Raw genomic sequence first — 26,578 nt, 5'->3', positions numbered from 1 at the left:
CATTGAGCAAGAAGAGGAGAAATCATTTTGCAATTATACGATTAAAAAATAAACAATTTCAAGCTGCTTAATAGAGTAGAAGGTTTGCAGCAAAGAAAGAGGCCACTTGGCCCATCATATCTGTACTGGCCGAGAAACAAGCCAACCAGCCTAATCCCACTTTCCGGCATTGGGTCAGTAGTCCTTCACATTACCGCACTTGAGGTAGTGAATTCCAGACCTCTCTCTGGGTGTAAAGAACTTTCCTCAAAATCTCCCCTATCATCATTCTCCCAATCACTTTAAACATCCCCTGGTCACTGACCTCTCAGCTAAAGTGAATAGGCCCTTCCTATCAACTCTATCCAGGTTCTTCATCATTTTATTCAAGTCCCCTCATTCTTGTCTGTTCCCAGAAGAACAAGCCCAACCTATCCAATCTTTCTTTATAGGGGCAATTTTGCAATCCTGACAACATCCTTGTAAATTTCCTCCATACTTTTTCTAATGCAATTACACCCTTGAGGTGGCCAGAACTGAACACAATACTCAAGTAGCAGTCTAAATAATATCTGATAAAGTTTTGTAAATGATGCAGAGCAATAGTGGAACATTTAGTGAAGGTGACAATATGAATGGTTGATGAAGTAAGTTTTGAAGAGATTTTTGAAAGTCAGGTAAGAAGTAGCAGGGAGAGGCTATAGAGCACACAGGACCATAGTTACAAAGGACTGTCAGTGATAGTGAATTAGAGGAAGGGGGGATGCATAGGTCAAGGTTGGAAGAGCGGTGAGCACATTGGGAGATCAGGCAGCAGAAGGTTTAACAGTGGAAATACTGGGGACTGTGGGATGACATAAAAGGGAAATTGTAAACAAAGATTAAGATTTTACTCTGGGGATGATGGATAGGTATCAAAAAATGGTGGGTGGCACAGTGGTTAGCACTGTTGCCTCACAGCACCAGAGATCTGGATTCAATTCCCGGCTTGGGTCACTGTCTATGTGGAGTTTGCACGTTCTCCCCCTGTCTGCGTGGGTTTCCTCCGGGTATTCTGGTTTCCTCCCACAGTCCAAAGATGTGCAAGTTAGGTGCTAAATCACCCCTTAGTGTCCTGGGATGTGTTGGTTAGAGGGATTAGTGGGGTAAGTATCTGGGACTGCAGGGATAGAGCCTGAGTGGGATTGTTGTCAGTGCAGACATGATGGGCTGAGTGGCCTCCTTCTGCACTGTAGAGTTTCTATGATCATTTCTAATGTCAAATAATGCCATTACTGCACAGAATGAGCTTGAGTGAGTGAAAAATAAACAGCCCAAGACTGTACAGGTATACATACATAACTGTCTATTACTGTGTGTGAGTGTGCATGAATGTCGGTGTGTGTGTGTGTGTGTGTGTGTGTGTGTGTGTGTGTGTGTGTGTGTGTGTGTGTGTGTGTGTGTGTGTGTGTGTGTGTTGCATGTAAATATAGAGGGTTTTTAGCCATATTGTTTGGAATCACATGGATTACAATTCAGAAACTTCAATACAATATAAAAATACCGAGTAGATTAGCCCTCTTCAAAGTCTAAGATTGAGAAAACAAACAGATCATCTATAAATCAATTGTTTATTATTTATCAAATGTTAGCAATTTCCTTTTAGAAACAGTTCTTCATTTCCTTGTACAAACTCTGGCTAATCAGGCAGATAATTAGATTTGCCTCCAAAATGACCTGATTTCTCCTCCTGGATTGTAGTGTTCACATTACTTTCAAATCACGCCAGTCATAACACCCTGTGTTGTTTTAGGTTTAGTATTACTTTGGTGCCTATAAAATGGCTTTAGGAGCAGAAACGATTACTTCAATGTAATTCCAGATCCAGTAGTGACAGTGGGATTCAATGTTGACTAGAAATAAGTTTACGGGAGGAGAAATTTAACTCATTTCTCTGCATTTGACCTCCCAGTTCTGTGAACTCTAAGGACACTGGGAGTGAGTTTCCCCAGCACTAATTTTACTTTTAATCTAAGTTGCCTAACAGAAAATGGGCAAGGTTCAAGTTGACCATCCCTTCAAACTGCCCACCTAGTTCACCTTCCCTTGACTTTAGGCTGATTGATTGGGTAACAAATTGTCCCTATATTGGACCTCCCTGATCCTCGCACATTAGGCGTAGACTAAAATCATGAATAGGTCACTGAGACAATGGGAAGGCGGCGCGGGCTCGTTGGGCCGAAGGGCCTGTTTCCCGTGCTGTGTTGTTCTTTGTTTGTACAACTGAGAGTGCTCAGTCAAATCAGCTCCTTTCCTGTCCAGCAGATAGGTTAAAAAAGTGCCCCAAGTACTGCAGAACAAATACCCACCCACACTCCGAGGAATTGATTTTAAATTCCTCTAGAGCAAGGATGGGGAGCAAAGTGAGCACTAAAAAAAGCATTACTGGCCTGTAACCTGTTCCCCAGGTCCATTCTGCTCCTGGACCAGGCTAACTGGAGGTGGCATCCTAGTTAATGGTTGATTGGGGATGTTGGAGAGAGGGTGGGTCCTCCAATTCGACATGCCCTAGCTGCCCTTATTTAAATTCCATAATCACCTGCTGCTTCTTTCCAGCTGAAACATTTTTGAATGGCCTGCCCACCATCCTCAATTGGACTGTAAGTCCACCCGCTGCCTTACTCTGGGGCGATCATAACTTGTAGCTGTTTCCTAAAGTGCAGGCTTTCAACTCACTTTTCGACCTGATGGACTGGTAAAAGCTTGCAGGGGCAATCCAGCCCCTGGCCTGCATAGCTCATCCTTATACTGGGCAGATCCCTTCCCAACTGATACTGAACAAGTGTCTGATCAATAGCGATTAGTTCTATGCAAAAGGAGCTTATTAACTGATAACCATATTGTCACCCAGTGATTTTGCCCAACAGTATAAAGCACTGGCTAGATTCTTGTCTCACCATTAAATAGAAACATTTATCAAGAGCGTCCTGAAAAAATGGATGGATGTGTCAAAATGAACGCACGTAATGAACCCTCTATACTCTGTCTAAGTGACACCTTCTGGAATTGCACAGACATGGTCGAATGCAGAAGTCCAGAAGGTTCTGCTAGTAATTCCCTGATCCTCCAGATTGAACATTCCACAGATGGAACTCTTCTGAAATTACTTGTATTGATATGAATTCTCATTTTTACACTATGGGGAGAATTTTCTATCTCGCCCACTACGGAAATTTTCCATCTCACCCGCCACGGGAAATGTAGCGGACAGGACAGGATCATGCAAAGGTCCATTGACCTCAGGTGGGATTTTCTGGTCTTGGAGCAAGCGTGGCCGGAAAATCCTGCTCTATTATCCTCACTGTAAAAATCATTGAAAAAGTTGTGCCTTGTCGAATGAGGTCACTAACTTCAAAACTACTGAAAAACAACAAAGCCAACCCTGAAAAATTAATCTGATATTTGTGAAATGTCAATTTTTTCAATTATGGTTTAAAAAAATTCAATTGATTTTTAAAATAATAAAATTATTTGCCTTAAAGTTTGTGGACGGCTAAGTTTCTATCTTATCACCATCTGTACGTCCCAATCTTTATTTTGCTGTCTGAAAAATGATTAATAAGTGGGTGGCACAGTGATTAGCACTGCTGCTTCACAGTGCCAGGGACCCAGGTTCAATTCCGGCCTCGGGTCACTGTTGGTGTGGAATTTGCACATTCTTCTTGTGTCTGCGTGGGTTTTCTCTGGGTGCTCCAGTTTTCTCCCACAGTCCAAAGATGTGCGGGTTAGGTTAATTGGCCATGCTAAATTGACCCTAGCATCAGGGGGATTAGCAGGGTAAATGTGTGGAGTTAGGGGAATAGGGTCTGGGTGGGATTGTGATCAGTGCAGACTCGATGGGCCAAATGGCCTTCTTCTGCACTGTCGGGATTCTATGAAAGGCAAACAGAGCTTTTCACTTCCTGATTGGCTGTCTGTAAGAATTCTTCAATGTGATTAGTCGCTTAGCCTGCTTCCTGACATCACTGTTGCTGCCTGCTAGAGATCCCCTTGAACTGATGTTGGAATCAAATGGAAACACCACCTCACAGACATCATTGGATCTTTATGGGCAGCTTCTTTTGAGGTCAGTGGCCAACACCAGATATTTTGCTATTGACCACAAAATCCAGACAGTGAATGACAGCTGGTTGTCATAAGTGCAGACTAGGAGCAATCATTAAGTCCATCAGTACAATGCCTCTAAATTAACAAAGAACCGTGGCAGGATTTGATTGACACCAGTCTAGCTCACTCACACAACTGGGCATTTGTAACTTTTCCAGACCAGTTCTCCAAAAAGTATCATTGTCACCATTTACTGTTTAAGTAAGACAAATCTAAACGCTGAACCAGTCAGGTCAAAAGGATGTTATTATTAATCATTGTAACGGGTTTGATTTTTCAAAAGGCAATACAAAGGTGGAGTTCACCCTCTAAGTATTTAAACAAAAGAATGTTTGTTAAATCCTTCATCATTTTCAAAGAATCAGGACAGTATTTGTTTGCTGAAATGGAAGAGAGGCAGCATGAATAATTTGTTTCTGGCAATCTTTCAAACTGTAAAGATTATAATGATGCTGCTTATCATAATGGGAGAGATTCATAATGCATTTTTAGCCTCTAGACCCAAAAGTTTCTATTTCCTTCATCCCAAACTTATTAATGGAGTTTCCCAGAGACAGAACTTACAGCTGGAAAACTCTTGCCCATTTTGTTCACTAGCAATTAAATAAGATTTTGAAACGTCTTATTGCTAATGACCTTCAAGGCCTGACCATCCCTATCTCTGTAACTTCCTTCAGCACTAAACCTTCCCCCCAAACTTTCTGTTCCCCTGACTCCCTGTCCTTTTGCCCCACATTTGGCAGGTACACTTTTAGTCACCAAAGCCCCAAGCTCCAGAATTTCCTCCTGTCTGCTTCCCCCTCTTTGCAAAATGCCTCTTCAACCAATCTGATCACTTGCTCCCAATCTTTCTTTCTTTGACTCAGTGGCTGTATTGCCTTATGCCACTATGAATCATTTTGGGACATTTTTCTACCTTACAAAATGTTACTTGTTTTCTCCACTGGATGACCCAAATACCAGAAGGATTATGTCTAATTGCCTCTACTAGAGGCTCAATAGCTACTGCAAACAATAACAGGGCTAATGGGTAACTCTGCCTAGTTGCTTGCTGAAGAGTAAAATTAGCAGCTCTGTAACTGTTAGTAAGAACTCCACTCACATTGTCTGTACCTTTAAGACTTGATTACCTGTAAAGACTCGCATTCCAATCATTATTTTGTAAATTGAGTTTGTGTCTTTATATGCCCTGTTGTTGAACACAACTCCCACTTACCTGACGAAGGAGCAGTGTTCCAAAAGCTAGTGGCTTTTGCTACCAAATAAACCTGTTGGACTTTAACCTGGTGTTGTGAGAATTCTTACAGTAAAAACTGCCATTTGTGGATTTTTATAAAGCACTTGTACTCGCTTAACAAATTCCTCCCACAGCCCACATTTCTGCAGCATGTAAAATAATTAATTCTACTCCACCAAGGCAAAAGCTTTCTCCGTATCTAATAAGATCACTAAGTTCTCTATCGCCTACTTTTGGAAGACTTGAATAATGTTTAATTATTGTTATAACATTATTATATGATTCTGGCCCTTTATAAATCCACTCTGATCATCCTGGATAAGCAAGGGCAGGATTTTTTCTAGATACAACACCAGTATTTTAGATGATTTCAAGTCTACATTCATTTGGTCTATAGGGTGTACATTCCTCAGGACTCTGGCCTGCCTTCAAAATAAAAGAAATGTTTACTTCTTGAAGCAACTGAGGCAGTCACCTGCTTCAAATGAATGGTTACACATACCAATTAGATGATCTATTAGTAAATCTTTAAATTCCTGATAAAATTCACTCCCAAGGCATCAGGCCCGGAGCCTTGCCAGACCTTGAAGATCCGTCTAGGCAAAAAACACTTCCCCCTTAGAAATGGGAGCATTTAAGGTTGGCCTTTGGTCTTTCAAAATTGTTGGGAATTTAAAGGAATAATAAAAGCACTCCACATCTCCTACTGCATCTTCAGACTGATCTGTTTTGTATAAATCAGCATAAAAGTTTTTAAATGCCTTATTAATATATTTTGTCCTAATCATTCTATTACCGTTGGAATCTGACACAGGTGAAACAGCCTTAGAGTCTACCTTCTTCTCAGTAAGAAGAGCCAAATATGTACCCGGTTTATTTCCAAACTCACATAGTTTTTCTTTGGCAAACTTTACACTCCTCTCAGCGCATCAAGTCAGCAAGGGGTCCAGTGCCATTTGGATTGCATTAATTTCTTTCAGCATTGACTGGCTAGGATTCTTATCATACTCTCTCTCTGTTTCAGCCAATTTAACTTCAAACTGATACATTGCTCCAGCATTTCACACTTTTTGTTGGCCGTATATGAAATGATCAAACCTCTTGCAAAAGCCTTGCAGGTTTCCCACAGGATTGTGGGGCTTACTCCAGATAAAGAATTGACTGAGTAGTAGTAGACATAAAATTCAGCCTTAAAATATGAGTTAAGTTTATAATCCATAAGCGGAAAAACATGAAATCTCTGAGATCTAGAACAAGGATGAACCCCCTTGAATAAAAATGACAGGCAAAATGGCAGAATGATCAGAGTTCACAATACTACCTATGGAGCAGGATACTACTGAGTGTAATGCTATTTTTAGCAAGAAAAAATATTCAACTTTAGTACTACATTGATGGGGAGCGGAGCAGAAGGTGAACTATTTATCTTTATGATTCAGTATCCTCCAAACATCCAAGTACCCCACTTCCTCGCATATTGATGTTAATGCCTTTGCCTGTTGGAATGGGAGGATTCCTGATTATGGGAAGTTTATCCATCAAAGGATTCAGATGACATTCGAAGTCTCAACTATGGAGGAATTTGTAGATGTTAATTCAGCAAAATCCATAAAGATTTTAGCAACAAAATCAGGTGAATAATTTGGGGGAGCCAGAGACATTCATTACCAAAATGCTTTCCCCACGCAGCAGCCCCTTAACAATCACATATTTTTCCCCTTTACCCTTCACACAGTTCTCCACTCTAAAAAGCATATTCTTATTAACTAAAACTGCAACCCCTCAGCTACTAGTCGAGAAGGAGGCAAAAATCACCTGCCCCACCCAATCCCACTTAAATTTCAGTTGCTCCTTGAATCTAGATGAGTTTCCTGCAGCAAAGCTATGTCAACTTTCTCCTTTTTAAGGAAAGAAAAAATCTTTTTTCTTTCAGTTGGATGATGTATCCCCCGTACACTCCAGGGACAAAGTTTCAAAGTAGCTTTTGCCATTGCTTATTCCACAAGGGAGTATCAGATATTGACACAAAGAAAATGGCTTACCCATCAAAGATTTTCTTGCCTGCTCATGTGTGCACCTAAACACATTTCCCCGTCTCCATCAGTACCAGTGATACATTATAAAGTCTTTTTCTAGAACATGAAAATTGTCTGTACCTTTGCAAGAACCAATTAATGATTCTTTAAACATCCCCCCCACCAATAATAATAAAAAATGTGAAATCATTAATTCTAACAGGGTTTTCCTCACCAAATGTGAGGTCTTGTAGGTTTATGTCTACAAACCTTCCAGAATTACTCCAACGAGGCTTCCTCATCATAAAAGAGGAGGCAGGATATGCCACAAAAAAGGCAAGAACCTGTATTATGACCCCTCCCATTATGACTTAAGACACTCACCCACCTCCAGCCGTGGTGCTACTCATGTTTAACATAATCAGTGTAAAGGGGGCCATAAGGCATTCACCATCATTATAAGCGTACAGAAGGAAAAAAGAAGGATATTTTTACATAGTCTTAGTGTCGCATAGCATATTCCTTAACTAGAAGAAGCACACTGAGGAATGAATTCCATTAAGGACAAATAGAAGTCCCTGATAATCTTGAGGATAAAAACTCACTGTAGTGCTCAATTACTAGCTCACTGCTATCAGAATGATAAACACCAACACAGAATCAGGAAGAAGTTATAATGACAAGGGATAGAGTTTGGATTTTACAGTGAATTGCAGTCTGCTATTCCAAATTATTGTCTTCCAAGGAGTTCACAAAAGCCGTGTCTTTAGGCGGGTTGTCTTTATGGAGTTGTTAAGTGTCGCACTCAGTGTAGCAGGAAACAGTAGGGCATATTGCACTCCAACGGCCTTTGTCGTCTTCTGACTTCATCAAATCTCTTGCGTCTCTGTTGTATCGCCGCTGAGATCTGGAAAGAAGGAGAACTTTGCTCCATCAAAGAGCAAGGTCCCATTGCATCTAGCTGCCTCCAATACTCTTTGATAATCCTTGAAGTTATGAAATTGCATAATCATGAGCCAAGATCATTGATTGTCCCTAGGCCTCAGAGACAGGATATGATGTGTCCTTTCTACCGAATGCGCCCTGCCTTTGTTTCTAAATTAAGAAAAAGTGGTAGATAGCTGTCAAAGAATTTAACTGGGAACTTACCCTTAATCCAGACATTTTCCTCAAGCCTTGGTTTTCTAGCTTGTCAAGGAATTCTAACTAACCAAGCAACTGCATTTCCAAGAACTTCAAGTGAGCCTCAACCAAGGAAGTTGCATTTTTAATAGTAACAATTCTCCTTTCTGCTTCATCAAACCTTTTGCCAGTATTCTGCAGTTCTATCGAAGGAGCACTTATACTCTGCACTACTAAACTGAGTTCCTCATCAATAACCTTAATAATATTAGCAGTCAGCGGCTGAAATGCTACTGAGAGTTCCAGATCAAGACCCTGTTTGTTCACTAAGTCATCATGTTGCGGAGTCAGCTCCAACCCAGTTACTCCTGACTGATCTCTTTTGTCAACGATTTTCATAATATTTCACAGCATTTTGTCACCAAGGCTTGACCAGAAATCTTCCAGGGATATAATATAAAGATCTCACTCCTGGATTAGGTAAGTATGAGCTTTGTAAGCATGATAAATGAAAGGATTATGGGCTGCACAGTGCCAAAGTTCACAGAAACACAGCCATTTCCTTGCATCACATGACTCTGGATTGAGGATTGGTTAACGGACAGAAAACTGGGAGTAGGAATAAACAGCCATTCTCAGGTTGGCAGGCGATGATTAATTGGTACTGCAAGGGTCAGTACTTGGGCCCCAGCTGTTCACAATCTCAATCCATGATTTGAATGTGGGGTCTAAATGTAATACTTGCAAGTTTGCAAATGTCACAAAACTAGATGGGAAAGTGAGTTTTGAGGGGGACGCAAAGAGGCTTCAAGTGGATTTGGGCAGGCTTAGGGAGTGGGCAAGAACATGGCAGATGGAGTATAATGTAGGAAAATTGTGAGATTAGGTTTTCTACTTTGGTAGGGGAAACAGAGTACAAAATATTTCTTAAATGGTGGGATGTGAGGAAGTGTTGATGTCCTTAAGGACCTGGGTGTTCTTGTTCATATGTCCATGAAAACTAGCATGCAGGTACAACAAGCCATTAGGATGGCAAATGGTGTGTTGGCCTTTACTGCAAGAGGCTTTGAATACATGAGTGAACTTTGCATATAACTTTGTTTAGATTGCGCCTGGAGTACTGTGTACAATTTTGGTCCTGTTACCCAAAGAAGGATATATTTGCTATAGAGGGAGTGAAGCAAAGGTTAACTCAACTAATTCCTGGGATGACAGGACTGTCTTTTGAGGAGAAATTGAGAAGTCTTGGCCTTCATTCTCTGGAAGAATGAGAGGTGATGCCATTGAAACTTATAAAATACTCAAGGGGGTAGATAGAGTAGATAGAAAGAATGTTTCCCCTGGATGGGAGGGGCTCCAGAACCAGGGGACATAGTCTCTGAATAGGGAGCAAGCATTTACAACTGAGATAAGGAGGAGTTTCTTCACAAAGAGGGCAATGAATCTTTAGAATTGTCTACCCCATTTCATGTAGGTTAGATTGATGGCTATGCTAAATTGCCCCTTAGTGTTCCAGGATCTGTAGGTTAGAAGGATCAACAGGCTAAATATGTGGGGTTGTGGGGATAGTGCCTGGGGTGGGATTGTTGTTGGTGCAGAAGCGATGGGCCGAAAGGCCTCCTTCTGCACTGTACAGTTTCTATGGTTTCTATGATTTCTATGTGGAATATCAGTCATGGAGTACATTCAAGAAAGAGATTGGTAGATTTTGAGATACTAATGATATCAAGGAATATGGGGTTAGTGCAGGAAAATGGTGTTGAAGTAGAAGATCAGCCATCATCTAGCTGAATGACAGAGCAGGCTTGAGGGGCTGAATGACCTATTCCTATTCCTACATTATCCTGAATATGTAAAGCTTTCTGCATATTTACATCAACTCTTTCTAATTCATAGTTGCTTATTTTAAATTGTTAGATAATTCGGTTTGTAACACTGAATTCCAACTTTACTGTGCTTTTACATGCGTGATTTGAATGATTAGATCATCTGAATTTTTTTTACTACATAAAGTTATTTTTGACCATCAGGAACAGATTATATTTAAAGATATTGTCACAAAGTTGGTAGGCAACAAAATGAAGTTAAGCTCCTTACCTCATTTGCTTGGTCAATGAGTTCAATAGACATGTTGTGGATCTTCATATACTTGTGTGTTGTCATCCATTATTAATATAAAACAGTTTGTGATATGCTGAGTACATGTTTGGTGCATACCAGGGAAATTGCCATAGGATTTTGCAGAATCAAATTCCTGAGTTTAAAACTCAAAACTAATTGCTTGACTTTTTATGTGCAATTAATGAATTCACAAGGGCATAAGTACTTCCTAAGCTCTATGTGCATTCATCAGCATGCAGGACCAAAAGGTTTAAGGATGAGTGTATAATACTGATGCCCTTGAGTGGATGTGGAAAAATGCCTTACCTTCGACAAGTGAGGTGAGTAAGGTAACATTGGCTGCTTTGCGTCTTCCTGCAGGCAAATTCAATCCAATCTTTTCCAACTTTTCCCTCAAAGACCTGCCTCCGTTTTTCGATTTTGCCCTAAGAAAGATGGACACTTGTTTCAAACCTGTGCACAGCTGGAAAAGTAACAACTCATGAATTTCTGGTCTGTCTGTTTGAGATACTTATAAGCTGAGCAGTATTTTGTCAAAATATATAACATATTATCCTGGCTTATTCTTATTTGAAATAAATTTAATTTTGATGTATTTTGCACTGTTTCTGTCCCTTTATTCTACTACTTGGTTTGCACTTTTAAGATGGCTGGTTGGTATTGTTGCTGGATCAGAATCCAGGATAATGCTCTATGGACCTGAGTTCAAATCCCACCATAGCAGATGGTGAAACTTGAAAGCAGTAAAAATCTAATGATGGTCATGAATTGGTTGTCATAAAAACCTATCTGTTCTTTAGGGAAGGCAATCTATTGTCCTTACCTGGTCAGACCACAGGTGACTCCAGATCTACACTAATGTGGTTGACTTTTAATTGCCCTCAGGGAGGGCAATAAATGCTGGCCCAGCCAGTGATGCTCACATCCCATGAACAAATAACAAAAATATTTTTTGTTCCTCAATTATGTTCTTTATTTATCCCTTTTCCACCCTTTTACCCTCAATACTACTTTACTTTTATCTCACTGTTCAATACCATGTTTTCACTACTCTTCACTCCTCTTCGATCCCAACACCCATTTTCTCTCAGCAGTTCCTCCCCCATCTATTACTTATTCTCTTCCCTGACTCACCTCCTGAGCACTCCTCCGAGTAATGATGCGTTCAGACACTCTGGCGGTGACAGACGCCTCTGAACCTCCCCCACAGTCACTTTGTACTTGGACGTGGAGCTGAGCAGTGACAGGCGGCCTGGGACGGAGCAGAACACTTCATTTGGGTTCGTCACCCCTCCGATCAAGCCATCCTTGTGCATGCTTGATGAAAATGAACTACCATTGGCTTTTATTGGCATTGGAACTGAAATAAAGCAAAGATGAAGAAACTCGTTATAGAATATAGTGCATTACATTTTAAATGTGTTCAATACAGAAATAATAGGGCACATCAAACTGCTGAGACATACCATAATATGAGGAGTGTTTGTCAAGTATCCACCAAATAGTAAAATGACATGGGTCATTTGCAATTAAATTATTACTCTCTACTGAAATCACATATGGGACAATCTATATTTGTGCATCACATCAAAAGCCGCAAACGCATGTGACAAGTCCAAAACTATTGTAGAGTCCCAATGTTTCGGTTACTAACCCCAGTCATCCCTTCATTATACATACCAGCAAACACATAGCTTATCAGAACCTTAACTAGAATGCTTTAAATCAGCCAGGGCACTGTAATTTTCCCCAGGGCCTTTGGATGAATGAGAAGGAAATGTGGCCAGGATTTCTGCTCCAGTGACCACAACTGGAAAGTACACAGATAGAATCAAACCAACTTGCTCCGGTCCTGAACACAGTCCTGAGGTATGATGCATTTCTCCTTTCAAAAAAACTAAAATTTCTCGGCAATGGGTTTTGACTTCAAGGGAGCAGGACACCAGCAACCTGTCTTCGTTGAAACTGGTGACGCTCTTTTTAAATCTGGGGAGGAAAAAAGAATAAAGCCTGTCAGCCTCTCCAGATGACAAGGGCTTCCTGAAAATTCTAGCCTATGTACAATGGGTATGAATTTTCATTGAATCAGGAATCTCCATTAATGTTCTACAGGAGAAGCATGAGCAGAAAGGAAAATATACTGCAGTCATGGGGAAAGAGAGGGAGCAGCAAACCCATTGCACTTTGAGTACATGTTCTATTCTTCATATGTCAATTTTTTAAAATTCAGGATTGTTTTGCTCTAGAAGAGTTATTCAAACTGTGTCTCAGCTTTTGGTTGTTTTCTAAGTTGGAATATAAACAAAGTGGAAATCACAGTTAACTTCCCTTTCCCAGTAGCAATCGAGATCAAATGTAGTTGGCGGGACTTTCCAGCACTCTCTCTCCCCAAACTTCCCAGTGATGGAGACACCTTGCCATCAACCACCAAAGTTTACGACTTTGTGTGACTTGTTGGTCCCACTGCCAGAGAAGCTGCTGCCAGGGGTGACCAATGGCAGGACTGGAAGAACACACCACGGTGGGAAGAGCTGGAAAATCCCATCCAGAGTCACAATAACTAGTCCAGCTAACACAACACAAATAAGATCTGGCCTGGCACCTTCATGATCGGTATGGTGCACCTACTTATTGGGTACAATCACTGAGCCACTGATTGGTTCTTTTGGGCGCGCGTGTGTGTGTGTGTGTGTGTGTGTGTGTGTGTGTGTGTGTGTGTGTGTGTGTGTGTGTGTGTGTGTACGCGTGGTGGGGATAGGACAGGGTGGGGAGGGTCATTAATTATGGATGTACAACATGACAATTTTTCCCAATGCAGAGTTATCACAGATCAAGGGTTGTTCTTCCATCAAACAAACTGGCCAGTGGATCATGTGGCAAGCCCAAGAAGGAACTGAACTATTTCCCAGTAGTTTATTTGGAAACTCGGCTCCCATTATTTCCTTTGGGTAAGAATTTTTGGTTAAAGACAATAAGATCTATTAACATTGATTTGATTTGATTTTGATTTGATTTATTATTGTCATATATATTAGTAGACAGTGAAAAGTATTGTTTCTTGCATGCGGTACAAACAAAGCATTCTGTATTTTGAAAGAAAAATAAAGGGGAAAAAAGAAAAGTATTTTGACAGAAAATATTTGACAATACTGTTCTACAGTTGTTAAAACCTGAAACCTTAAGCTTGAGGCATTTTGTTGAAGGTTAATTCAGTTTGCACTTTTTGTTTCCTTGCCCTCATTCCCTTTACTTTACTGCCTTTTCTTCTTGTACTGTTTAAGTGGCATATTTTCAATTCATACATTGATGTAAGCTCTCTCCATTGTACAAACAAGATAATACTTAGCACTGGTATATCCAGTCTGAGTGAACACAAAGTTGATTAGAAGTATTGCTTTGCTGGCCTAATTCATTAAGAAAACTTCACTGCATGCCGAAATACCAATGTCATGGCATCAACTTTCAAGTGAAGGGATAAACAAAAAATAGTTGTGTGGACAGTATAGCATATGCTACACTCAGGTGTGATAAGATTTCAGTCCTTTTGTCACTGAATCTCAGCTGCATTGCTGCAAGGGGGCAAAATGGGGAGTCAGGCACAATGACATAGATTAATTGGGAAGTGTTAACAATAGCCTTTCTTAAGAAACTGATGGGTCAAAATTTTACGTTGAGCAAGTGGATGTGCGCATGATCCAGAAGCACATGAAACTATGGAAGAAGACTTTGGGTGCATATCCTGATGTCATCGCACACTTGCACAATATTTCAACTCTCGTATACGCCCACCAAAAATCAGTTAGGCATTTAACCCATTAAGGGGCCAATTGGATGTAATTTTTACATGGCCTGTCTGCCTTTACAGTTGGTGGACAGGCCAATTAACTAGGTGACCTTTACATTTTAGCTGCAACCTCAGTCGAGGGTGGGATGAACCGTCAGGGCCGAAATAAAATTAACAAATGTGTCTGGGGACTGAGGACTATGCTTGATTGTGCTGCCTAGACACTTGTGGCATAGTTTTAACATCAATATTTATTTTTCACAAGGCAGCAGCTCCCTGAGACAACTCCGCAATGGCTATTCCCCTTGAGGGAGCACATTAGAAATGCCAGCTCACACCATGCCTTTCCGGCCCTCTACCTATCCTCCCTGGCAGTGCTCAATCTTTCACATGCTGCGTTTCATGCTGGAGGGCCGTTAACTAGCCAATCAGCGAGAAATTGCACTCTGGGGCAGACTGTGGCCCGGAATTTATTTCCCATCCACTTCCAGGTCTATCGCATGCGCGGTCCCAATGGGCAAAAAAATCTCAGGCCATAGTGTTGGTTTGAGAACTTTTGTAGGAGTAAATTGGGAAAAAAAAGGTGGAAAATTATTGCATAATATACTCTCAGGGAAAGGAATGTGAGAGTGAAATACAGAGTAGGAATAACTATGACTAAAATAACCCCCTGAAATTGATTAAAAATAATTTCATTAAGTAGATATGAAGTATGGTATATATTCAATACACAACTATAAATAAGTTGCCCATTTCATCCATTAATTTCTGCCATCTATGAAAAAATACCTTGTACCACACATTTATTACATCAAATTTTATAGCACAGAAATAATAGATTCAGCCCAATATGTCTATGTTAATGATTATGCTCCACAGCCTGCTCCCACCCTACCTCATCTATTTCTATCACCATATCCTTTTATTCATTTTTCTCTAACATACTGATCCAGCTTCCACTCTATCGCTGTCAAGGTCACGGCAGCCCTGAACATCTTCACCACAGGGTCCATCCAGGGATCTGTCGGGGACCTCTGCAGTATTGAACAGGCTCTGCCCATAAATACATCTGTGAGCTGATAATGCACTGAATGCAAGGGCTGTCGACCACACCCACTTTGACCTGGGCCATGCCTGGCAGGATAAGAGGGCTACATGGTTTGGGCATTTCGCTTGTCTGCCACACGTTCTCCACACCCCCATGGCACCAGGGAGTCCTTTTCACCAACCAGAGGGAGTTCCACTCCATCAATGTCCAGTTGGTGTGCAATGCCCACATGTAGGTCATGCATATGTGTGCCCATTTACCAGGGAACTTGGATAACAGCTTCATCCTCAGCTAGTTGCAGACCCCTGGAATCTGCGAGGGACTATTCCAGAGTGCAGTGATGGCTCCCTGAGAACAAGGGATATGCCCTCAGGTCATGGCTAATGATGCCAGTGTGGAGGCCACAAACCACTGCAGAGACCAGGTACAATGAGGTTCTCTGTGTGAGCTGATCCATCATCGCGTGATGCATCAGCCTGTTAAAAATGCAGTTCCATTGTCCTGACAGGTCTGGTGGGGCCCTTCAGTAGAGTCCCCACAGGGTCCTTTGCATTGTTGTAGTCTGCTGTGCCCTCCACAACCTGGCTTTGCAATGGAGCATGGAGTTTCCTGAGGACAATCTTGAAAAACGGCACATATCCTCGGACAAAGAGACACGTGCCGGGGGATGCTGAGGAAGAGCTCACTGAGGAGCCTGAGGGTGGATACCAGGCAGGGGTGAATGTACACATCAGCAGAAAGGCTGAAGATGCTTTCATCGCCTTCTGCTTCACGGAAGAAGACTAGCTTGCTGGCCTGTAGCGTAACCTGCTCTTCCCACCAAGATGTTGTGATGCTTCTGCAACCAGGTCATGAAGGTAGCCGAGATCTCAATCATCAGGATTCTGGGACTGGGGAGCCCCTGAGTGCCAGTCAATGTGGGAGAGTAATGATGACTCACAGTGAGGAATGCTCTGTGATCATCCTTAGAGATTGCTGACTCCCCGTCTCAGGTCTGAGCAAGGTTCTGCGCTACATTCCTCCATCCCCAGATTATGCCCAAGCTGGGTGAATCAGATGCTTTGCACCACAGGCACAGTGCTTTTCAAACATAGAAACATAGAAAATAGGTGGAGTAGGCCATTCGGCCCTTCAAACCTGCACCACCATTCAATGTGATCATGGCTGATCGTGCACTTTCAGTATCCCACTCCCGGTTTCTGTCTATACCTTTGATCCCTTTAGCCACAGGGCCACGTCCAGCTCCCTCTTGAATATATCTAACAAACTGACTCAACAGCTTTCCATGGTAGAGAATTCCACAGGTTCACAACTCTGAGTGAAGAAGCTCAGTCCTGAATGGCTTACCTCTTATTCTTAGACTGTGACCCCTAGTTCTTCCCACATCTAGCGTGTGTAGTCCCATCAGGATTTTATTTGTTGCAATGAGATCCCCTCTCATTCTTCTAAATTCCAGTAAGTACAAGCCCAGTTGATCCAGTCTCTCTCCATATGTCAGTCCCACTGTTCCAGGAATCAGTCTGGTGAACCCACACTGGGTTCCCTCAGTAGCAAGAACGTCCTTCCTCAGACTAGGAGGCCAAAACTGCACACAATATTCAAGGTGTGACCTCACCAAGGTCCTGAATAACTGCAGCAAGACATCCCTACTCTTATACTCAAATCCTCTTGGTATGAAGGCCAACATGCCATTAGCTTTCCTCACTGCCTGCTGTACCTGCATGTCAACATTCAGTGACTGTTCCATCCAGGTCACATAGCACTTCCCCTTTTTCTAAACTGCCACCATTCAGATAATAATCTTCCTTCCAGTTTTTGCCACCAAAGTGGATAACCTCACATTTATCCACACTATATTGCATTTGCCAAGAATTTGCCCATTCAGCCAGCCTGTTCAAGTCACCCTGCAGCCTCCTCACAGCACACACTGCCACCCAGCTTAGTGTCATCTGTAAATCATAGATCATAGAACCCTACAGTGCAGAAAGAGGCCCTTTGGCCCATCAGACCTGCACTGAACACAATCCCACCCAGGCCCTACCCCCATATCCCTACATATTATACCCACTAATCCCTCTAACCTACTCATCCCTGGATGATAAAGGGCAATTTCTTAGCATGGCCAATCAACCTAACCCGCACATCTTTGGACTGTGGGGGGAAACCGGAGTACCCGGAGGAAACCCATGCAGACACGAGGAGAATGGGCAAACTCCACACAGACAGTGACCTGAACCGGGAATTGAGCCCAAGACTTTGGAGCTGTGAAGCAGCAGTGCTAACCACTGTGCTACCGTGCCGCCCTGGAGATATTGCATTCAACTCCTTCATCCAAATCATTAATGTATATTGTGAATAACTGGAGTCTCAGCACTGAACCCTGTGCTTCCCCACAAGTCACTGCTTGCCACTCTGAAAAGGACCTGTTTATCCCCATTCTCTGTTTCCTGTCTGCTAACCAGTTCTTCATCCACATCAATACATAACCCCCAATACCATGAGCTTTAACTTTGCTCACTCATCTCTTGTGCAGGACCTTGTCAAAAGCCTTTTGAAAGTCAAGATACACAACATCCACTGATTCACCCTTGCCCACTCTTACCCTGCCACATCCTCAAAAAATTCCAGAAGATTTGTCAAGCACGATTTGCCTTCATGGGAAACTATTTTTTCAGAGCACCTAAAAATTATGATCCAGATTGCACCACTTGGGCCGGTGTGATTTGCACCAGTTTTCAAACCATAATTGACACATTTTGGGAAAACTCCACCCACAGTTCAAAGACACATCTGACTCCCTGGAAGAGGCAAGGAAACTGCTGCAATCTTTTAGTCCTGCCACTTTTAAATGCAAATGGCATTTGCTTGCTCAAAGGGTTAAACTCCAAAATGTGGCACACAAGATAATTGATACAGGAATCACAGGATGTGACTGATCAGTTTATGCACGCCACCTGAGCCCCAATGTCAATTGTCGTTGTTACTCCATCTGCAGTGTGTTTCACCTCTTGTAATATCCACTGCCTATCAACCATAACATTACAGGTTTTAAATATCCAATCTATTACTCACCATTTTGGCAAAAAAGCCTGCAGATTTTGTGCTTTAGTTACGTTCCAATATGCCAGTTAATTCTAGTCTTGAATTATCCAATATTTTTGCATTCAAACTCTGCTAGGACTGGGTTATACTGCCACCTGTGTACTGGAAAGCCAGTGTGTGTACCCGTCTCCTACTTTAATATGATGAAAGAGCAACACAGTTTCTTCACATGTCATTGCAAAGTGAAAGCCGGATTGCATCAAAGCAGGAACAGCAGTAAAATTGTAGCTTTACAAAGCAGATGTTCACAGTTAATCATTACCTTTGGCAAATTATTTTACATGTATCTGCATGCTTTTCAGTAGGAAATTTCCTTTGAAATCTCAAACATTTCAAACTACTTTCTTGAGCACAGAATCTTCATGAACTTATTCAATGAACAAGTCTGCAAACATAAGCCCAGATAATTGCTTTGTACTGTCTGACATATTCGCTCTTTGCATGTTAGTCTGGTTACGAATTCTACCTTGGGAATTGTTTCAATAATAATACTGTGTGACCTGTTAATGTGGATTCTTTTAGAAAAAAAAAGTAGAACAAAATGGAAAGATTTTTCATAGAAAGATGATCAGGGTACAAATGCATAAACCCTTAAAGATGGGAGTGCATTTAGAAAAGGCTATTCTGGGTTTTATGTACAGGTTGTGGAATGCAAAGCCAAATGAGTTCAAACAATACATTAGTTAGTTCACAAGTTGCATTCACTTCTGTGTATCCTATTATAGAAAATATGTTAAGCGCCTTGGAAATCTTCGTTGCACTAAGGCATTAAGGATTATGCAACTGAGGTGGGTTGATGGAATTAAGATACAGTTCAGCCAAATCTAATTGAATGGCAGAACAGGCTTGTGGGGCTGAATGGCCTCCTCCTTTTCCTAAGTTCCTTAAGGGTACATTTCATGTCGATGACAGCAGAGATGAAACGTTACAGTTAGAAAATACATGAGTGCAGGTATCAGGTGAAGGCAGGATCAAACTTGAATGCGATTCCCCCTGGCCCAGTTTGCAAGTTGTCTGCAGATGCTCATGGGGTACAAATTCATCTTGGACTATTGCAGAAGCTGGATGGTAACAGGTCGGCAGCCTGCTATAGACCACATGGTAATCAGATTTATAGATGTCAGTGGGACTGAACATTCTGCAGGGTATAAATTGGACATCTGGACAATACTCTTCTATTTGTGCTGCCACTCAAAAAGAATTCTAACCCCTCACAAATGTGGTTCACATCTGGATGAGATGTTCGAAAGCTGCCTGCTTTGTGCAACTGTACTTGACATGATCGTCCTCAAGAAAAGTTGCAAATAAAGAAAACAAGTAGCCATGAAAGTAGCCATGAGGTTGTCTTATAATCTCTAATATTTTATTATTTTCCCCCAAATACTGTGACCCATTCAGTAAAAGTAACTAAATGACAAACATTCTTGGATTGTGCTACTTTGACGATGAGCTATGTTTCACTTAAGCTGCTTCCACCACAATTTGCTCTGCTGCATTCTCATGCCAGCCAGCTTGCTTCTTCATTACAATTTTACTGAATTCATCTTAGAAGAAAACAACTATTCAGCACCATCAGCTCCAACCTGTTATAGATTAACACACCCTGTGTTGTATTGGGAACAAAAAACAGCTGCTGCTCACTCTAACAGCACACACCTGAAAACCCTGCACAGGCCTGCTTACCAAAGCAGAGTGCACCTACTCTGCTGATCTAGTGCACTAATTAATGAATTCTGCTCATTTGCACATTGTACCAGAATGAGTCCCTAGGTCTGAAAATGACTTAACTGCAGGCGATTCCTACTCTCTTTATGTAACCGGAAGAACAACATCTCTGTGTTCGAGGCACATGTGGCTCAGCAGCACTTCAGGTATCTTCAGCTCTTGATGATTCAGTCCAACTGGTACATATTTTACTAACTGAGAGATTCATTTCAATATTTGGGTAATTGCAAATTTACTTCTGACTCTTCAGGCTCTATTTTACCACTTTGATTCTAATTGCTGGGTGGACTTGAATCTGGGAGTGTTTCAGATCCAACTTTTAGACCATTCTCAGACGTTCCCCCACCACCACCTCCCCCACCCCCCACTCTGCCTGCAAAAATATCAGCGAGTCCAAATCGTGCTGCAGAAGCCTATGGGCGGGACTTAACACGCCCAAAACCCTGCAGCTCTGAATGGCCGTTGCGCCCGTCTCAGGCGCGGTCCTAATCGCTGCCATTTTTGGGCCTGGGTAAAGGAGGAACCAGTGGGGAGACGGAGCGAATCACACTACTCCCCTCAAGCCTTATTTTACCAAGTGTTCACTCCCGAAAACAGATGCAACCTGATGGTAAAATCAGGCCCTTCGTGTAACTTAAATGACTTGTAAACTCAACTTACACTTCAATGTGAAACCCATTGAACACTATGTTACTGGGGATGCCTTGGATTGTCTGCGGATGCAAGTAGACAGAATGCCATTGTTTTGATATAAAGTAGGGTGTCTTCTCTGTGTCCTAGCTCACATCCATTTCACCAACATCACTAGGTTAACTGGGGATTCATTGCATTGTTATTTGTGGGTGAATGAATGGCTGCCAGGTTTGCCAGTCTACAGTGAGTATACCTTATAAATACTCTGGGACCTTGTGCAGAAATATAAATGCAAGTTCTTTCTTTATTCCTTTCCTTTTTCTTCCTTACATAACTAATTTCATCACAAGCCAATCCATTTTAAAACAATAAAGGTCCAGGTTTTGTAATATATTTGACAAAATTGAAACCCTAATATGTGCAATCAAAAAAATGATCTTAAAGCTGTTTTTCCTCAATTCTTCCTTTTCTTCCCTCTTGTCTTGAAGATGCTGATGCTTTTTTGTGGTCTGATTTCATAAAGAAGAGTAGACAAAGAGCTCAACCAATTTTTCATTCACTAGCCCAGGGGCATCAAGTCTCCTATTACGGCCTAAACTGAGATTGGATGACTCTATGTAAAGCAGAGATCAAACCTATGAATTTGCTGGTCAATCAGCTTTATGTAACAGCAAGTCCACTGAACCATGTAGAGGAGCTCCACTAATGTTCTTGAAGTCCATAACAGTGGACTCTTACTCAGGATGCAGTTAATGTTGCTGATTAGTGGATCTCCCTAATCAATATATGACAAGATTTCTACAGCTGTAAAAGTCAATTATTCCAATTTCTGGCAGTTGATGTTCTACTGCTGTTCGGGATGGAAATGAAGTTATTGGCACGATATCAGAGAAGGCAAGCCTGGTGAGCTTGGACTTCCGCAATGAAAATCTGTTTGCTGATCACCTTCACCCAATGAATTGCCTTTGTCAGGAGCACTGCTGTGCTGTAGACAGGATTTTAGCTTTTCCCAAGCAAAAAGGAGATAGTTTCTTCTAAACTATTCTGGAAATGAGGGCTATTACCTGCATTCCTGCTGACTTTTGAAAAATAGAAAAATCAGCCGTGAGCAATAAACTCTGTCAAATCACTCAATTAGTCACTTCCACATGCTTGGTGGTAAGTCACTACTGGCAGCATTATTCACAGTGAGAATTAATTCTCAGACCTGTTGGTAGATCTTAATACCAAACAAAACTCCTGCATAGACATAGTACACCATGGTTCTGCCGGCAAGAATCTTACAGCTTTAACCTTTTGTCTTTGCATTTATCAGATTATTTTCTTTCACCTCAATGGGGTTCTGAAATTACGCTATGAAATGCTAATGTATGAAGACTTGGAAGAGGACAAGGCCAAGGAGGAATCATTGGGAACACCAGAGGTGACTAAGCAGTGATGAGATGAGAGCCATTTCTGGTGACGTACTGATTTCATCAAAGCACAAAGGAGTGGAAACTCATAAACTCTGCTATAGAGCTGAACTTCAAAGGAAGGATGGTGGAAGAGAATGGCAATAGTCAACCATAACAAAGGCCATGGAGAGTTGAGGAGACCAAGGAGGGAGGATGCACCACAGTTGCAGTTACAGTATATTAAATTGCTGATGTTGATCAGAGGTGGTTGGGGGTTGATGCTGGCAACTAAATGAATTCCAACAGGACAGTAATTGGAAAAGACAAATGGGTAGCTGGTTGCATAATGGTAATGTCATGGGATAGTGATCCAGAGGCCAACACTAATTCTGTGGGAAGGTGAATTCAAATCCTATCATGGCAACTGGTGGTGTTCACTTAATTAATCTGGAATATCCAGCTACTCTCAGTAATGGTGGCCATGACAATTATCATTGATCATTGTAAAAACCCACCTGGTTCACTAATGCCCTTTAGGGGCAGAATGATGGCACAATGGTTAATATTGCTGCCTCACAGCACCAGGGACCCAAGTTTGATTCCAGCCTTGGATGGCTGAATGCAGTTTGCACATTCTCCCCATGTCTGCGTGGATTTCCTCCAGTTGCTCTGGTTTATTCCCATAGTCCAAAGATCTGCAGGTTAGGTGATTTGACCTTGCTAAAATTGCTCCTTACTGTCCCAAGATATGTACATTTTGGGGATTAGCAGGATAAATATGTTGGGTCACAGAGGTAGAGCCAGTGTAAGGTACCCAGTCAGAGAGTCGGTGCAGACTTGATGGGTCAAATGGCATCCTTCTGCATGGTAGGAATTCTATGATTCTATGAAAGGAATCTGCTGTCCTTACCCTGTCTGGCCTATATGTGATTCTAAACCCACAGAAATGTAGCTGATTCTTAATTGCCCTCTGAAATGGTCTAGGAGGCCACTTAGTTCAAAGGAAATTAGAGATGGGCAACAAATGCTGGATATGCCATTGTTACATTCCAAGAAACAATAATAAAAGAAACAAATGGGACAAAGGTTGAAAAGCTCAATACCAGCTTCAGAGGTATTGGGAGTTGAAATACCAGCTTGATACTATGACAACGATTTGGAAACTTATGGGCCAAGTGCAGAGGGAGCAGGAGATAGGTCCCATGGAAGGGCTGAGCTTAAAGAAGACAAATTATGTAAATGACTGCAAACTGGCAGAGTAGTACATGCGGCAACTGGGTGATCAGACACATGGGAAGAGGAGAAACAGGTAGCTGCATATAGATAGTTGTAATTTTAGATAACATTCCATGAGCTCCTACTTCTGGTGGTGTTGGAGACGAAGGGTAGGCGATTTTTATAAAGCTGGACTTGATCAAACCAGATCTGGTAATCCATATTGTGCCAAATCCACTCATGTCTACAACCTTTGGACTTCAGGATTGAAGCAGACTGTGTTAGGAAAACAACGGGGTAGGCAATAATGAGTGACAGTCAGAAATGAGGACATCAAAGACAGAAGGGAAGAAACTGCTTAGCAATTAACATAATCAGTGGTTTTATGGCATGTTGAGGATCAGGATAGAGGGAATGGGAAGTTTGAAATCAAGTTGATAGAGGACTAGGTGGCTTTTTTCTCTAGAGAAATGGGTTGTAGGAATGCAAGAAGGTGTCGATAGTAAGACAAAGAAGCAAGTGTTGGGAGATAGCCTAACTGGTGACTAAAACCAGAAAGGTGGAAAAACCATGTGAAATCGGATTCTCAGTGGGACAGCTATAGTTGTGGTGGAAGCAGATTCAACTGCAGCATTCAAAAGAAAATGTGATCATTATCTGAAAAGAAAAAAGAGTTGCAGGGAAAAGACAGGAAGTGCAATGAGGTAGCATGGGCACAATGGGCTGAATAGATTCCTTCTGTGATGTTATAATATGAGACAGGAAGGCATAGTGGTGGAATAAGACCAAAAGTGGGGCGGGGGGCGGCAGGGGGGAGTTGAAATAATCAATGAGGGAAAGATGATCAGAGCATTGGTTTTGGGAAAAAAGGAAGGTTTAGGGCTGAGGCTGTTAAACCAGAGAGGATGCAGATGATGAGGACTACGAACCCTGTCTAAGGGTTGAGTAAAAATGTTTTCCATGATCTGACCTCAACTGTCTTTCTATTAAACTTTTGTTTCCTTATCCTAACATCTCAGTTTAGATTGAGACTCCCTTCCAAATTTGGTTTGCATTTCCAATTAATATCATTTTTACTTCTATAACTCTTTTCAAAAGAGTTGGTGTTGTTCCAATCTCTTGGCACTTTAGTGATATCAGTGATCAGACTTTGAACTGTCACCTTGGCTTCAATTTTTCCTCATTCTATCATTAGCTCTTTCTACATGGTCCAGAGTGTATGAGTGACATCTATTGCGCTCTTGGATGTGCAGTATCTCACACATCTTTGTAATTTCCATATTGTAGCTGCTTCCTCTGGAATGAATCCCTCCTAACTACGGCCAAGCCCCCTATATGGACCCAGTTTACTGTCTTCTTTTAATTTGGCCAGATTCCACTGTAGATTTGTTTTTGGAGGTGCTTTATCTTAATAAATTTAGGAAGGCAGACAAGCCTTTGTGACATCAATTTCAACTGGTAGTAGCTTAACACGCCCTGTGCTGTATTGGAAAAAAAAATCAGCTGGTGCTCTCTAACAGCATAGACACGGGTGATGTTTCCAGATTAGAGTGCATACACTGTTATGATTTTGTGCACTAATTAACAAACTAGTGGAATGAGTCCCCAGGACTAAAAAAATGACTTACTGCAGGCAATTCTACTCTCTTTATGTAACTGGATGAACAACATTGCTGCATTCAAGCAGAGCACAGCAACTCAAACAATCCAAGATCCAGTTCAGGCCTTGATTCAGTCCAATAGACATGAATTTGAATAATGGCTGGTAGATTTGCTTTGTGAATCAATAAGATTATTTTAACTCTGCATTTTTCAGCCAACATCACTTGTTGCTCAATGTCTTTCCCTTTGCAAAACTGCCAGGTTCTAAAATGAACCATTGACAACAAGTATCCATCTGTTGGACACAGTCAGGAACATAGGAACAGGAGTAGGCCCCTCGACTCCATTCACTGAGATCAAGGCTGATCAGGCATCCCAATTCCATATATCCACCTTTATCCCACATCCCTTAATACTTTTAGTTAACAAAAAATTGTTTGAAACTAACTAATGATCCAGCATCAACTCCCATTAGCAGAAGACAGTTCCAAAATTCTACTATCCTCTGCATACAGAAATAGTTTCTAATTTTATTCTAGAAATGACTGACTTTAATTTTTAAAATATGCCCTTTAGTCCAAGACTCCCCAGTCAATGGAAATAGTTTCTTTCCATCAACCTGTTTCTGTTAAAAGCTTCAATCAACTCACTGTTCCACATTCTAAATTCCAGGGAATATTACCCTGGTTTGTGTAATTTCTCTTCCTTACTTAACTCTTGGGGTCCAGGTTGCACTCTGGTAAACCAAGGCTGCACTCGCTCCAAGGTTAATGCATCTTCCCGAGCGTTGTTCACTTTTACCCAGGTATGGTCCAGCTAATGCTTTATGGCTGAAGCATCACTTCTGGGTTTACTAGGCTGATACCGGAGTTGAGGGGATTGAGCTATGAGGAGAGGCTGAATAAACTAGGCTTGTACTCGTTAGAGTTTAGAAGAATGAGGGGAGATCTCATTGAGACGTATAAGATGATGAATGGGATGGATAGGATAGAGGTGGAGAGACTCTTCCCGCTCAAAAAAGACAGTAGGACTAGGGGGCACAGCCTCAAGATAAAGGGGAGGCGGTTTAGAACGGAGTTGAGGAGGAACTTCTTCACTCAAAGGGTGGTGAATCTCTGGAATTCTCTGCCCGTTGAAGTGGTGGAGGCTGCCTCGCTAAATATTTTTAAGAAGCAGGTTGATGGGTTCTTGATAAGAGAGGGGATTAAGGGTTATGGGGAGAGGGCGGGAAAGTGGAACTGAGCCACGACAGATCAGCCATGATCTTATTGAATGGCGGGGCAGGCTCGAAGGGCTAGATGGCCTACTCCTGCTCCTATTTCTTATGTTCTTATGTTCTTATGTTCTTACTTTTAGTTATAAAGGCCAGCATTCCATTAGCCTTTTTGATTTTTTTAAACCTGTTTGCCACATTTTAATGCGGGAAGAATCTCAACCCCCAAGTCTCTTCGGAAC

General features: G+C 41.7%; 1 protein-coding gene across 2 annotated transcripts in view; it reads right to left on the bottom strand.

Annotated features, from left to right (window-relative positions):
- tfap2e (transcription factor AP-2 epsilon) overlaps positions 1-26,578 on the bottom strand; it is a 79,790-nt gene that overhangs the window by 22,898 nt on the left and 30,314 nt on the right. For both annotated transcript variants that reach the window (XM_080211168.1, XM_080211169.1), the window contains exons 4-5: positions 11,755-11,980; positions 10,927-11,045 (exon numbers count right to left, since the gene is read on the bottom strand). In XM_080211168.1, coding sequence (XP_080067294.1) covers positions 10,927-11,045; positions 11,755-11,980 — 345 coding nt within the window. The remainder of the gene's footprint in view (positions 1-10,926; positions 11,046-11,754; positions 11,981-26,578) is intronic.

Source organism: Carcharhinus amblyrhynchos, chromosome 24, assembly GCF_965287045.1.
Source record: "Carcharhinus amblyrhynchos chromosome 24, sCarAmb.v2.hapA, whole genome shotgun sequence".
In the NCBI taxonomy this organism is placed as follows: Eukaryota; Metazoa; Chordata; class Chondrichthyes; order Carcharhiniformes; family Carcharhinidae; genus Carcharhinus; species Carcharhinus amblyrhynchos.
The sequence above is the reverse complement of the archived record's forward strand: the minus strand, read 5'-3'. Positions and strand labels throughout refer to the sequence as shown.